The following is a 15,216-nucleotide window of genomic DNA, read 5'->3' as shown; positions in this document are numbered from 1 at the left end:
TTAGAGACGTGGGTTACGGGAACTGAGATGCCAATCAGAAACACAGAACATAGAATTTAAGTACACTTATCTTAGTTTTCTGAGAATTTCCTATCAGAAGAAATAAATAATCATTCAAAAATTTGGAATTTTAGTTCAAAGTAGTACGCATGCTTCTTAAGTTATGATTAATTTTTTTCTTTACTGTTTAAACTTCAGAAATTGCCAGTCTTCCTATTACAGTTCTATACAAAATAAGTCACCAATGCAAGTGGGAATAAATAATTAGTGTTTACCACACAAAAAACCTTGAAAACACACAATTTAGTTGATAAATGGCAGTTCCGTTTCACAAAAGCTCTAGAAAACAGATTAGCATCAACTAGAAAATTAATGTTGAAGACAATAGTCATGAGTTGATTCTTTTAAAAGGTACTTACCATAGGTATCGTATGGATCCACATTAGGGCTAGGCATGTTCCACCACTGAATGGTTGCATCAATACCACCACTGAAACACTGTTCTCCATTGGAACTAATTGCCAATGACAATACAGGTCCACTGTTGGGAGACAAAGAAGTTAATTGATACTGCCTACAGGACAGAAGTGAAAATTTGGCTATCTACTTTCAAAAAAAAAAAAAAATTGCATTGGATTAAGCAGTTAAAGATTTTAACAGAATCGTTTCTTTGGAGTTAGAATTTTTTTAAGTCTATAAGTGATAACAACCTGTATTAAAAGATTAATAACAAATTAACTAAAACTAGCCAAACTCAAGCAATTCAACAAATACGATCTTATTTCTCAGAAGCAACAGTAACTACACCTACAAAAGGTGAGTTTTTACAGTGCATATATGCCAATCTAATAGCAAGCTGTGCTAAAAGAGGTGGTTGATTCCCCCCACCCCGCCCCCAAACTATTTTCTCATCCTATTTTAGGAAACCAAGAGTAACCTATGCCCCAGTAAACTGGTTCAGCAAACGATCCCAGAGAGGTTTTTTTTGGCCAAGCTTAGACTTTTACTGGTTTAACTTCAACCTGTTTGCTGTGATATCAGACAAGCACAAGCTGTAGCCCAAAGGAAGCAGCAGGTCTACTCCTTTGGATACGCTACTAAGTCAGGTTTAACTGTATTGTAAAACTATATCCCTGAACTGAGATGCCTGGCTCATTTAACGGCCCATGCTCAGGATATAAGGAGTTCACTGGTTGTTTAAGTGCAAACGAGCAAACTAGAATTACATATTTGAAGATGGTAAAAAGGAAGGCTATTGGCTGAATCCACCTGTGTGTCTGGCAAAGTGAAGAACAAAGCTTGGCTGAAAGGGAATGTTGCTCAAACCCTGCCTGAGGGGAAAAATAGTAAAAGTACTTTATTTCCAGTCTCGTTGGAAGTCACAGTGTGGGGATCAGTTCTGTATCAAAACTTCCCCAAGCCTTACCTTTTGGTATTCAGTAACAAAAGCCCAAATAATAACCCAAATTTAGATAGAGAAAGAGATCTGGAGGAGAATTCAATTGGTCAGTGATCCTCTATCAGTCAAAAGAACACTTGTATTTAAATGTGAGGACAAATTAGTCACCCAGCCCTAGGGAAGAATGCTTTACCCTTTAGCTAGTAAGCACAAGAATAAGACATTACATTCTATCAAGTAATGGGGTTTAAGGGAAGGAGGAGGGTGATGATATTATGTGTAGACTTCCTAATACAAACTCATAATGTCTCATTTTTTTGTCAAGGCTAGCACAGGAAGTGTTATCCACTTTTATGCATATCAAAGAGCTCTTGTGAAGCTCACCTGCTAACTGGCAGTAATAAAGCAGTTAATGTGAGTTGAAACATCACTAGGAGTTTTACAAGTTCCATCTCAACTTGCAAGTTTTACTAACATTGTTTAATTCCGGTTAGCTTGCTGTCACCATCTGCCACAACAACGACCTTTCCTTGTTTCAGACTAGTTTGTGCAATCTGTTTTCCCAAGATCTTGGGACCACCATCAGAAGTGAGAGCATTTCTTATGGTGTGTAATGAACCACCATCTGCACACAAAGCAGGGAAACTTGAGATGGGAAAGGAGGAACCCTGAGTAGACATTGCAAGGGAACTGACTGTAGCTATCAGAACTTTACTCAGGTGCTAATCCACTTTTTGATTACAACAATTATCTCACTGATTTCCAGGTTCCCCCAGCCTTAGAGGCATATGCGTGAATTAATACCCATGCCCTATTACTACTTTGGCCTATCCTGGCAATGAAATTCTACCTCTGATTCTTGTTCAAGCCCCTAAAAAATTCAGAATCCTTCTAGCCACTTGCTTGATCTCCTGAGTTTTCACTCGTTGCATCCACATTCAACGGGGTTTTGGTGCTGATGATTGCATGTGTACTTTTAATTTCTCAGACCTGTATCTGAAGATTATTTGGTAAGACTAATAAATTCAACCTGATCTTCTCCACACATTATATATAAAATCCACGTTCCAAGACATGGGCATCACACAGGTGATTTCATTATCATCTTCTACAATCTCTCCCTTCCATTGCAACTAACCACATTTGCCATCGTTTTATCATGGACTGTGCAATTCATGACAGGGACTCAGTATTTACTTGTTTTTACAAATATAATGAACCTTGTCTATAAGATGTAAAAATAGAATACATTTGTGGCTTTTAAACTGAAGTGTTTTATGAATTCATGAGATAACAATACCTTTATCAAGTATTAATTATGTCAAACACTTACATGTGGGCCCTAAATGTGTAAATGGGTTCTACATCTAAAGAGGCACTCCTGAAAGAGAAAGGAAGAGTTATTACACTACATGAAATCTCTACTGAAAAACTCTGAAAACATTTAAGAGTTTAATCAAGTTCAAAGGCATTTAAAAACACAATTGATGTTTTATAAAAACCCATATACTTGCTTTTTGGCAGGAACCGTTTTCTGCAAATTCCAAAGTTTGAGAGTATGGTCCTCAGAGGCTGTAACCAGCACAGGCTCTACAGGATGAAAAGCTAATGCCCGCACTCCATCAAAATGACTGCGTAGCGTATACTTAGGGTTCCATGTCTTTCGGAAGGCATCTTTATTAGCTGGCAGCTTAAAAAAGGAAAGGGAAAGGAGTAATTTTATCTTGGGTTTAAAAATACGTATAATATATATCTCCCTGTATTATAGGAAAACATGCTATTTTTGATTCAGCTAATACACGTTCAATCTTAAGTTTGCATTTATCTACTGATCTGTCTATAACTCCCACTCTGGCACGCAAGGTAGTCTGCAAATTCTTCTACTGTAATAGCTTCTTTCGTGCCAGAGTGGAATGGAATAAAATGCTGAATACACAGACAAGCAGCCTTGATTTTCAAAAACTGGTTTTAATCCTTTGGTGTAATGATATTTCTCCCTGAAGAAAGATAAAGGTTTCATTGCTCATCATGTTCTCTGCACCCAAGGAAGAGATTACAACTGTCAAAAGCACATTTATCACTTAAACACAATAAAAATGAGCTTCAGGTCCCTAGTGAGTGATCTTCCTCAGATGAAAGACTTGACCGAGAATGACAGAAAACACACGTAATTCTTGAATACTTCTGTATGTGAAGGTATGTACACAGAAATAGGTAATCCAAATGTAAATATGCATTTGCCATGGTTTTAAAGAACATTACATATCAGTGTTTTTAAAGTTTTTAATGAGTTTTAAACACATCCACGAGACAGTAAATTACTATGTGAAGCAATGTATACAAACTTTACATTTATATATTGTGAACATCCAATTCATACTCTTAACCTATAGATTGTTAGGCTATAATACAAAAAATACAGCTGCTTAATATTAATTATAGGTAACAGTGAAGAGTTGCCAGAAAGCCTCAAACTGTTCTAGTGACTGCAAGAGACTAATTTAGAGCTTTGAATACAATTTATATTATGTAGAGAGTGGACACTTAAAAGACTACATCCCACTCATCCTAAGCCACCATCATAAGGAGATATACATGTGCAGGTACTTCTCTCTTCCTATCAAGTAATTATAAAGGGAGTTTAGAAAACTGACTTTAGTTAGATGACCAAAATTAGCAAACTAAGAATGAATGGAAACTAATCCTATCCTCTGCCATACACACTATCTCTTCACCATGTAATTGTTAAAGCATGTTTCTCAACTGTAGGCCAGAACCCCTCTGTATCCCAAGATATTTTAGTAGGGCCTGCAGTGCTAGGACAAGGGGTAATGGTTTTAAGCTAAAAGAGGGTAGCTTTAGACTAGGCATAAGGAAGAAATTTTTTGCAATGAGGGTGGTGAAACACTGCAAGAGGTTGCCCAGAGAAGTGGTAGATGCCCCATCCCTGGAAACTTTCAAGGTCAAGGTGGACGGGGCTCTGAGCAACCTGATCTAGTTGAAGATGGCCCTGCTCATTGCAGGGGGGTTGGACTAGATGACCTTTAAAGGTCCCTTCCAACCCAAACTATTTTATGATTCTGTGGTTTTTAGCAACACTCTTAAGAGGGATTAAAATCTCCCATAGCTAATAAAATCTTAGTACCTTATATCTGTCAGGACTGAAAATAAAAATCAGATCATAACGTAACATATACTGTAGTATTTTTGGAACAAATCTATATCCTGGACTGAATTACCACTACTCACTCAAACTAAATTTGATTCTATCAAATCAAAATAAATAGAAAGGCTCAGACAATAAAATTTACTGTTCTGAGTTACAGATGTGTAGACATTTGCTCTTCCCTTATATTAACATACATTTTTGACCTAAGTGCAAACTATGCCAAATTCAGATCAAGCAACAGAAACTTGTTATACCAGACAAGTAAACTGGGTTATTATTTTTTAATACCAACCAAATACATTTCACAACAAAGCATTGTTTCCAATCTTCCTACTTCAGAGTATACTGAATACCAAAATATTTTTATTGAGACTTAAGTTATTTAGCACTACACTGCATATTATATACAAGCTTCATAAAAAGAATAATCCTTGCAATCTCTAAGAAAAAAAGCTGACCAGTTGTATATTTCAAAAAAAATATACACCTCAGAAAAACACAAAGACTTGGAAAAGGGATTTGCTGATTACAAAGGATAAATGTGAGATACAAAATGGGCCAGAGGTATAATGGAAAAAAAGTAAAATGTGGCACTGCATATCAATGTTCTAAAATGTGACATCTCAAATGCCTCTCAAAACAAAAGGCATGGACACACTGTCCCACTGAGTCTTAATGTTCTACTGTAAATACCAAAAGATAAAACTAGTTGTGAGAAGACAGACTATGGAACCATACACCTTCACTGGCTTCTTTTCCCTTTGTCTCTAAACTTTGGTGGACTTTACCAAACAGGACCAAGAGGGATCAGCTGAATCCTTGATCCTAGTCCTCTCTCCGCAAACAGCCACAGAGTAGATGCTTAGAATAGTAAGGTCTACTGAAAGAGTTGTTCTCCTGCCCGAAATCACCCACCAACACTCAAATGAAAACTCTGTCTAGGTCAGGAGACACAAAACACTTTACATATCCTAAAAAAACGTTTACACAAAATCTCCTTATATTTAGAGCAAAATAAAAACCATGCAAACCATACACCACAAGAAACTGCTAAACAGATTAGAAGAGCAATCAGAATTGGAAATGCCTGCTTTATAATACTTGCTCAAACTAACTGAATAAAAAATCCCTTTTTGCCTTTGTTTTGTTTGTCTGTATGGGTACACAGGCAAGCAACATATTCATTCTGCCTTGTAAACCACCAGCAAACTAGGTTGAAAGAAACTACATTTGAGCTAAACAAAGACACCAGGGAAGGAAGCTCTTCCTTGCTGCTGCAGTGAACAGAAACCCTACAGCCTAGTAAGGAGATGTGTATTTCCCTGTCTCAATCAACTACTCACCTACAACAAACAGATTAGAACGTAAAAATTAGTAACTGTAGTCAGAGTCTTTAAATGTTTTAATGTTACTTTTTTCTTGACAATGTTGGGAACTATTGGAGATTTCCAAACTCAGATGCTCTGATAAATGAGGACTTCCCATTTTGCAGCCAGTCCTACAGCAGAAAATCACCACCATCCTATGCAGCTATGGAATCCAAGAATATACAAATCAGAGCACTTAATTTGGTAACAATTACTCAAAATCGATCTCATTTCTGAAAGTCTCTCACAGGCCATCCTCTATAGACCTTTCCCTACACTGCTGGAGTTCTTGAAGGAGACCTCACAAATTCCTTCTTTTACATCAGAGACATTCTTGCAATCTCTTTAGCATAGAAAGAAGTATGGCACATATTTGCCATTATGGCATCAGAGCATATTAATGATTGCATTATTTCGATCTAAGTTACTTCTAACTCAGCACTGGCCTCTGACAGCAGCTAAAAACAACCAAAAATGCCTAAGAAAAAGTACAAGAATAGTGATGCTTCTTCCTACTGTTCTTCCAGACTGCTATCATTTCAGCCCAGGAACTTCTTTGTTCCTTCTATGCTATGAATTTTTATGCTATGATTTATGCTATGAATCATGATTGATAATCATTCTCATGACATTAAAAGAGCCAACCAAGAATGGAGCCATGCAAAACACAGTATTACAGACCAACCCTAAGGGTCACCATACTAATTAGTCCATGCACTAATTTTCCAGCATGCAGGCTGACTTGGGATTTTGGTTGGCAGAAGAGCAAAGAAAGGTGCTTGACAAATATTTTAGCCTTTTAAAAGAAAGAAGTCTGTGAGTATGAACATGTGCCTTAAGAGTCAAATGTTGTCACAATACCTTTATAAATTTAATGAAGGGCAAGCGTGACCCACCAGACCTTGATACTCCAAAGTTCTGAACTCAGGAATAGGACAGACATAGAATGCAATGCAACTGCAAAAACAATTTGCGATCTCATCTCACAACTGTAGCTGCCTCACTACTGAAAGTATACCATTTAGTTTTGTGATGCCTCATACTTACTGTCAGTAAAATGGTAATAACACTTAAAAAAATTAAAATAATCAACTGACAAGTTCAGAAGCTTTATCTGAGATTCTAAACTGCTGAAAGTAAATATTTTTCCTCATGCAAGTTAGCATTAAACCAAACTTTCCTTAATTCTTTGATGAAGATACAGACAGGAGTATTTACAAGTTATTCAACCAAGGAAATACAGCACTATGTAAAAATCAACCCCCAAACTACTCAACTTCATAATTCCCAGCAGAATTTGCTACTAGTTGGAGTGGTAGTTAGGAACATCCAGTACTGAATGTTTCAAATTTAAACTGCCTTAAAGCATTTACAATTGAAGCTTTTGAAAAACTTTTTTTTGAAGTCCACTTGTTCATAGATTTCAATGAAACTTTAAAAAAGTGATAATTTTCTAAACAATTGTACATGACCCTCAAGCCAGACACATTTTACATGCGATTACACAAAAGATTTAGCTAGACAGAAGGCAAAATCCTGAGAAAGTTAAGATGCAGAGTTGAAATTGAACTCTGATATTGTTACTTGATTTCCCAGAAGTGTTATGTCATTTGAAATGAAACAACCTTAAGATTAATCTTTACTGTCAACAGGACGATATATTATACAAATTTAGAAAATACTCCAAATATTTTAAAAAGTCTTTTTGTTTCTTTTTACACAGTCCAGTAATAGAAGGATGGATAATCAACATTTTCTTTTGTTATTCAGAAAACAGAACTATGTAACATAATGCCCTGCAATAACAGATTGATTTATTAGCTTTTACTTCATTACAGCAATTAATAATCCTACCAGTTATAAATACTGAAGGACAGCTATGATAAAAAAAAAAAAAGGTGTGTAGTCACACACAAGTATTTTTGAACCCTGTAAAAAGCTATAAACCATTTATTTCTTCACTTTGCAGATTCTAAGATTTTAATAAAATCCCTAGTAATGGTTTCCAGTACAAACACCATGTATCTAACTCAAAAAGTTACAGAAACAGAGAGGTACCTTATAAACAACAATACTACTAATAAAAAAACCCCAACAACTGCAATCCAAACCTACGAAACAGTTTAAATACAATACATACGACTTACCTGAACACTTCCCTAACCAGCCATCAAATGTTACTAGCCAATGAAAAATTCATATAACACTACTGGTAGTAACTTACTGACTATGGTCAAAGGAATGTCAGAATACTCTGGATTATAATAAAAATACACCCTACTAGCTTACATCTCAAATATACTACTATATATAGTCTATGCTGTTAACACTACATAAACACAAAGGGGAGAGCAAAGAAATAAGTTAATATTAATATTTGTGGTTTATGCCATGTTTTCTCAATAGTTCATATCAGTGTATAATTGCCATTTTTGTTCAAACAAATTCATGTTAGGATGTCAATCTGCATTTTATGTCATAACACATTCCCCCAGTGACAAAATCTGTATTAAGTTATTTAAGTAGAAAACAAACAAGTCATCTCACTTAATTTTGATTACCCACATTATTTAGCCCATTCACAAGGTGCTCCCTCCTCCTCCTCCCAAGTAATAGTTTTTGCTAATGAAAACTCTGTTTTCTGCATCTGTAATGTTCAGGGTGTTCAGGGTGGGGGAGAGGGAACTCAACTATTATTGGTTAAATTAAACTGTAGAAAGAATTTTAAAATAAAATTGCACTTACATCATAACTATAGTCTGCATCATTTGTTACTGTCAAGTCTGCAAGGTCTCCAAGGCCCAGTACACTTAACAACACATCATCAGAACCCATAATAAATGACTTGCCTCCTCCAGGTGGAAATGTTATTGGCTCAGCTACAAAGAACAAAACAGTTTCTTTAAGTCTCAATGTAATAATTCAAACTGATGAAAAACTGCATTATTAATCACTTAGAAGCAAAGCAGAGTTTAAAACTCAAGTTGTACGTACTACATACTGCCCCAACTAAAAAAAAGAGCATGACAACACGCACACATGTGCAAACACACACATATAATAAATACACAATTCTTATATCATGCTTTGTCATTTGATAGCAACTTACTTTACAGAGGTATTCAACACTACTGACAAGTGACTTGACTGACATTACTTTACATTGCAATATCAAATGTACATCCCAGGTCTCCAAGTTCTCAGCTAAATACTACATTCACTACACCATGCTATCTGCCTTCCATCCATTTGCAAATAAGTCTCTGTGCTTTATACTACTGAAATATCTCTACTTGCATGTATAATTATTATCTCTCAGGCTAAAGGCCTCCTGCAAAACATCTCTTCTCAGCATGACATTGGATTCTAATTTAAAATACACTCAACTGATATTTATCTTAGCTAGCTATGCCTTCCCCAAATTAAAATGTAACATTTCTGTTAATTATCATTTAGAATGAATACAAATTATATATAACCATTCATTCTGAATTTACATCTGAATAATAAAGTTTCAAATATTCACTCATATTCTTTACACTCTTCAACAATTCTGTGTATCTCCTTCTACCCACAAATATCAATTCAGCAGTAAGAAACAGGAATAAAGGCTTAAACATTGTGATACTTTAGCATACTTTAGAAGCTGCTTTTACTTATCAGTATTCCTTTCTGTGCAAAAATTGGGACACTTGTTAAGTAGAATACTTAAGCTTTAGCTATATGTGAACTTTAGCCAAGTGCAAACATCTGCAAAGTATGTTAAACTGTATTTCACATCTTTAAAAATTAAACTTGTTCGACTTTTGGATTTCACTGATTTGGAATAGAGAGTTATGGTGTCACTTTAACACCAACCCTTGTTTCTAATCGTCTCAGAAAAACCTTGAAACTCAGGAAAAATCAAGTTTCCAGATTTGAAAAACATCCATATCCTGGTTTTTGTCTTACAAAAATAGTTCCAAACAAGAGGACTAATAATCAACACATTCCTATCTTGAACGTGCATCTTTATTATTTTGTATTGTGACTATCTGAATGGTAACCTAGTTATGTTCGACTCCAGCTGAAGAAAAGTAACTAGGACCAGGTGTAAAGTTCTAGATGCCTAGGATCATTGCTATGGCTATGCAAAGAGGAGTGAGCCCAGCTAGTTTTTAAAAAAAAAAAAAAAAAAAAAAAAATCACTTCTCAGGAATAAAACAAGTTCTAACGCTTTAGAACTACTGTACTATTAAAAACCGTAACCTTATTAGCACAGGCAACACAACTGTATGTGAGAATGTAAGAATATCATATATGTAAGAATAAAGACTGCTGTTCCTACCATTGCATAAGAAGAGCAAATAGCATTCTAACTGTGCACGATCACTTCTTTTTAAAACATTCACAATCCATACAAAGGTCTTGACTGCACAGAATACTGCATTAAAAGTTTATTCATACAAGGCCGTGGTAAGCCATTTTGGGCTGTTAATTTCCATTAATATTTTACTAAATCCCTCAATTTGACTGTGTATTCCAAACCACTCTTTTTCAGAAAAAGCCATATTCCTAGAGAACACCTAATAATTTTCCATGTTCCCACTTATTTCCTTCATTATTGTTTTTTAGGTTTTGGGCTTTTTTGGGAGGGGTGAGGGGGGTATCCAGTTATCCATGCTTATTAGATGAGATCAGAATTTCTAAGGATTGATTTCTTCGTGAAAGTGTCTGAGCTGAGTATAAAAGGAGATAGAAACAATACTTTATATGAAGCAAGAAATAAAATAACATCACAAACATTCTCTGGGTGAAGCTAAATTGTGAAATCCTCAAATGAATAACAATTAGCCGCTCAACTACCTCAGAGACCAAATTTTTTCTTTTCTGACAGAAAAAAGAGTGGGAGAAAAAAATTATAAAGGCTACAAAAGAAACAGAGGGGGTTTTTAGGTTGTTGTCATCGTTGTTTGGTTGGGAGGGGTTGTGGTGGTTTTTTCTTTTTTTTCTTGTGTCTTCCATGGAAAGACTCAAATACTTTTATTTGGAATTTCCCAAACTGGCTCATCTCTACTGTCTTGACAAGGTCCCAGCCTCCCAAATACAAATATCCATTTACAAGCCAAACCTCCCAAGTTATTATAGACCAGAGCTGCTGATCACTGGGGAAAGGAGGCCATATGCTCATTTTAAACTTGACGACACTTTCCACCTATTGTGATGCTGTGACTCCTGTTTGATCTTTAGGACAGGCCCACAAGGTTTAAATATGCCCCTGAACTTGTCATACTAATTCTTTGTGAAATTACTGTCATCTGTCCTTAACAGATCAACTTTCATATGCTTTATACTAAAAATGAAACTCTACCACAGAAAAACACTACCATATTGAGTCTATATTATAAATTTATCAAGCTTTATTTGCAGAGATGAATATTCCTTTATTTAAAGCTTCAAAATTAATGCTATCTGAAAATTTAGAAGCATATTTCTCTTTCTCAAGTTGCCAATATGTATAATATGTTGTATAACTACATTTTAATTTATTTGCACATTTCATTATTTTAAAGATATAGTCAAAGAAGTTTAAAAAACGGTTGCAAGCTCTTTTTATAAAAAGGAAGAAAAATAATACAAGGAAAGATGCATAACTACTAAAAATACTCACACTCTGCACATCAAAAACAATGCATCAACAGATATATGCAAATGATAAATAAGTTACTTATTGAATGCTTTTAATCCTTTAAAAAAATGCAAGTATTTTTGTAACACACAGAGTACAATATTATCCTCATAGCATAATATGTATGTTTGACTGAGTTTGCACTCGATAGATACCAAGTAAAAGTGTAAGTGATAATCCAAGTTTCTTTGCAGGTGAAACTAGGTGAGAAAAATGCAATGATTAAATATTTGCTTGGCCAATCCTAACCAGCATTTCTTATCCTCAAGTTCCTGACATTATACATAATTAAGTCAAAATCAAGCAGTAATATTTGTACAGATTGAAACTGCTTTAATCTCTAATCAAATATGTATGTTTGTATATGCTGTTGTTGTCTACTATATGACAGGGACATCTTAATCTTGTTTTTGAGAAAGTTAATACATGGTAAACCAAAAACAGTAGTTAATGCTTGAGTAATTAGCTGTTACTTCTGTTTTTTTGTCAATCTAAAGATTGACACCCCCACAATCTATAGATACTAAAAGAAAAACAACATGTGAAAATAATATTTCTCTGTACAATACAGTGGATGGAGAATCATGCTGCAGTTGATTCTGCTTCTGAAAGTCATGCAATATGGTAAACGGAACCCCCAATTTCTTATGGCCAAAACTATAATTATGGCATAACAATTTTCTCATCATATTTAACTAGGCACTTGAGAGTGAAAAAAAAAAGCATAACAAAAAGCAAATAAACAAACCCCCACACCTTTAGAGGTATAAAAGATATATTCCCAGCCAATTAGAACTGTAGTTTACTTTCCTCTCTGAACCTCCTCCACCCATCAAGAAGAAAAAGAAAAGTGAGGTTAATAATACTTTATTCTCTGTACAAAACCAAAATTATCAACCACTGTCTCAGCACTGTAACACTTCAGAGTGTAGCATAAGCCTTACATACAGTCACAAGAACATTATGGCTTGGTAACATTCCTCAGCATAGGCTAGTGTGTCCCAGCTAGAAAGCCTAAAGTTGTCTGCAAAAAACGTAGCTTTTAAAACACAGCTGAATAAATAATTGTGCAAAATCTGCATTTTATGATAATGAAATTATCATTGGCCTTGTTAACAAAAGACAGACCTAGAAGGATTTCAAAGACAACACTGAGCTTGTTTGTTTGCAGCTTTGCACCATACGATACAGACAAAAACTTAAAAAGCCACGTAGTATTCAGGATAGAATTTCTGATCAAACAACAAAATTTACACTCTAATATTCAAGTTTAAAAGTTATGCAGAAATCACAATTAGCAGATAGGATGGTAGAGATATTCCTGCTACTCCTCTTAATGAGTAAAGCCCATAAGCTGAAAACATATGAGCACATTAGATAGCATGAAAATATAACCCTGAAGGCACAGTTTATTTGAAAATAGTATGAACAATCTTTATTTGAAGTGTAGCACAGTGTTTATGCTACAGAAACCAGGTAATAAAAGTCAGTCCCTATCAGATTCAAATTTAGTGTATATTTCTTCAAAAAGACTATTTTGTCCAATATTATTTTAGATGTAAAGTCTCAAAAAGAGACAACTATATTGGCTGTCCTTAACAATGAGCATCTGCACAACATGTATGGCCTAAGATTAAGAAAAATAGCCTAAGACAGACTAAGGGAACAGTAACTGTAGAGTCACATGCCCTTAATACCTTAGCAAGGCTAAAAGGCAACCTAAATCATGTAAATATTAAACCTAAATACAACCTAAATATATGTCCACAAGTTTTAGCAAGTGGAACTACTGGAACCACCAGTAGGTTTTTCAATTGCACTCCACAGGTAAATTTGCTACTGATTTATCTTTAAGTCGTAAATAAAAACAAAAATGAAAAGGAAGGCAGTAAAAGAGAAGATGGGAAGACAAACACTTTTGTAAAATAATAGTTTGGGAGAGCAACAAAAAACCTCCCTGAAAAATTTCTATTTTTCTGCTTGCCTGGTGACAGGCATTTGTGGGGGCAGGGGTGAAGGAAGAATAGGAGAACCAACAGATTATCAAAATCAGTAATAATACAAATTCTTTCCACTACTGGTATAGCTGATACCATGCCAGGGCTTATGGGTCAAAGATCATGATAAAGGAGCCAAATATTAATTCAGTTGAGTACTCTGAATGAATATTTTCTGAGTAGAGAACAGAATTTACATAATGGTATTCTATTCTCAAAGTTAATACAAAGATTTTGGACTATTTAGATAATAGTTTGCCACTAATTTCCATTGCCTAAGATAATCCTGAAACTGAAACCAATACTTTGTAAAGAAATAAATAGTGTCTTTGAACACTTGTATACATTGACCAAGAAAATTTTTAAAAAGAGAACATTAAGCTTGAAGAGACAAGTTAGTCTCATAAGTTAAATAACCACTTTTAAATTTCACTTTAAAATGTAAACTGTGTAACAAATGTTAATACTCACCTTTTTCCCCTCAATCAATAACACCCTATTTGTAAAAGGTTTTGCTAACGGGGGGGGGATGTGCGTGTGTGTGCCTGCAAACAGGGATTTAATAGCGAATAGTTTCAGAACACACTGGTGTACATTAAGTTGTTTAAAAATACTTATGAAATAATGGTGAGTTATGATAAGCCACAGAAACTCAAGCCATATTCTCATAAAACCATTTGGGAAGAATTGCAAATAAAATAATAATGTGGCAATCTGCAATTGCATTAAGCTTTATAGAAGGGACAGTAAATTACAGTGTGTGCTTTCTAGAAGAAATCTCCTGAAATGTAATAAGTAGCTGAATTTTTTGTACCTTCCTCTGCTCTTGCACCTTCATGATCAGTCATTCTAGAAGAGGGTGACCTAGATTGATTAATGATTCCTGAAGGGATGTGGGGTATCTCATCATCGCCCAGATCAGCTATCATGTCGTGAAGTTTTGTCCTGTTGACTCCTGTAAATTAATGTCAGCAGCAAAAATTCATTTGATTGCTACCGCTTGACTTGACTGAAGTCTAAAAATCCATTAAAGTAATTAAACAAGAATAATTACTGATGGGACCTCATTAAAATAAAAACAATGCTTTGCTTTTGTCTTTGTATATTAATAAAATTGATCTTTTGGAAATCAAAGGAGTTAAGACACCAAATCTGAAAACTACATGCAAACAGTTTTAATTCACTGAATCAAAGAATAACTCCTTTGTGTTCTGTAGATCTATTCTACAATTTCCTGTAGGAGAGAAAAGAAAAGTTATCTTAAAGCCCTACTGAGATGTCAAGCCAAGTATTAAAAGAACATTAACTATTAAACAAAATACATATGAATTAAACATTTGCTCACACTATTACACAGCTTTAACTATACTAAACAATGTAACACTGAAAAACAGACTGCAAATAAAAAATAAGCTTAAAAATGAGGGAAAAAGCACAAACAACTCATAATGGGGGTGCAACGAACAATTAACTTTCCCTGCTGTTGAATGGTATTTAAATTGTATGAAGTGTTTACTAAACACAAGACCAAGAATGCTTCTCTGCACGCAAGTAGCTCCCCTGCTTTGCTACCTTGAACCAGCCAGTCATTTAGTATGTCGTAGTTTGGGTTGGAA

General features: G+C 34.9%; 1 protein-coding gene across 3 annotated transcripts in view; it reads right to left on the bottom strand.

The window, feature by feature from the left end:
• Nucleotides 1-15,216, bottom strand: part of STRN3 (striatin 3) — a 64,015-nt gene that overhangs the window by 7,130 nt on the left and 41,669 nt on the right. For 2 of the 3 annotated variants that reach the window (XM_075754063.1, XM_075754064.1), the window contains 5 exons: nucleotides 14,415-14,555; nucleotides 8,681-8,814; nucleotides 2,914-3,089; nucleotides 2,733-2,780; nucleotides 420-541 (listed from right to left, as the gene is read on the bottom strand). In XM_075754063.1, coding sequence (XP_075610178.1) covers nucleotides 420-541; nucleotides 2,733-2,780; nucleotides 2,914-3,089; nucleotides 8,681-8,814; nucleotides 14,415-14,555 — 621 coding nt within the window. The remainder of the gene's footprint in view (nucleotides 1-419; nucleotides 542-2,732; nucleotides 2,781-2,913; nucleotides 3,090-8,680; nucleotides 8,815-14,414; nucleotides 14,556-15,216) is intronic. The other variant, XM_075754065.1, reaches the window with a different exon arrangement.

Source organism: Balearica regulorum, chromosome 5 (genome assembly GCF_011004875.1).
Source record: "Balearica regulorum gibbericeps isolate bBalReg1 chromosome 5, bBalReg1.pri, whole genome shotgun sequence".
Lineage (NCBI taxonomy): Eukaryota > Metazoa > Chordata > Aves > Gruiformes > Gruidae > Balearica > Balearica regulorum.
This window is presented reverse-complemented; position numbering and strand designations above follow the sequence as displayed.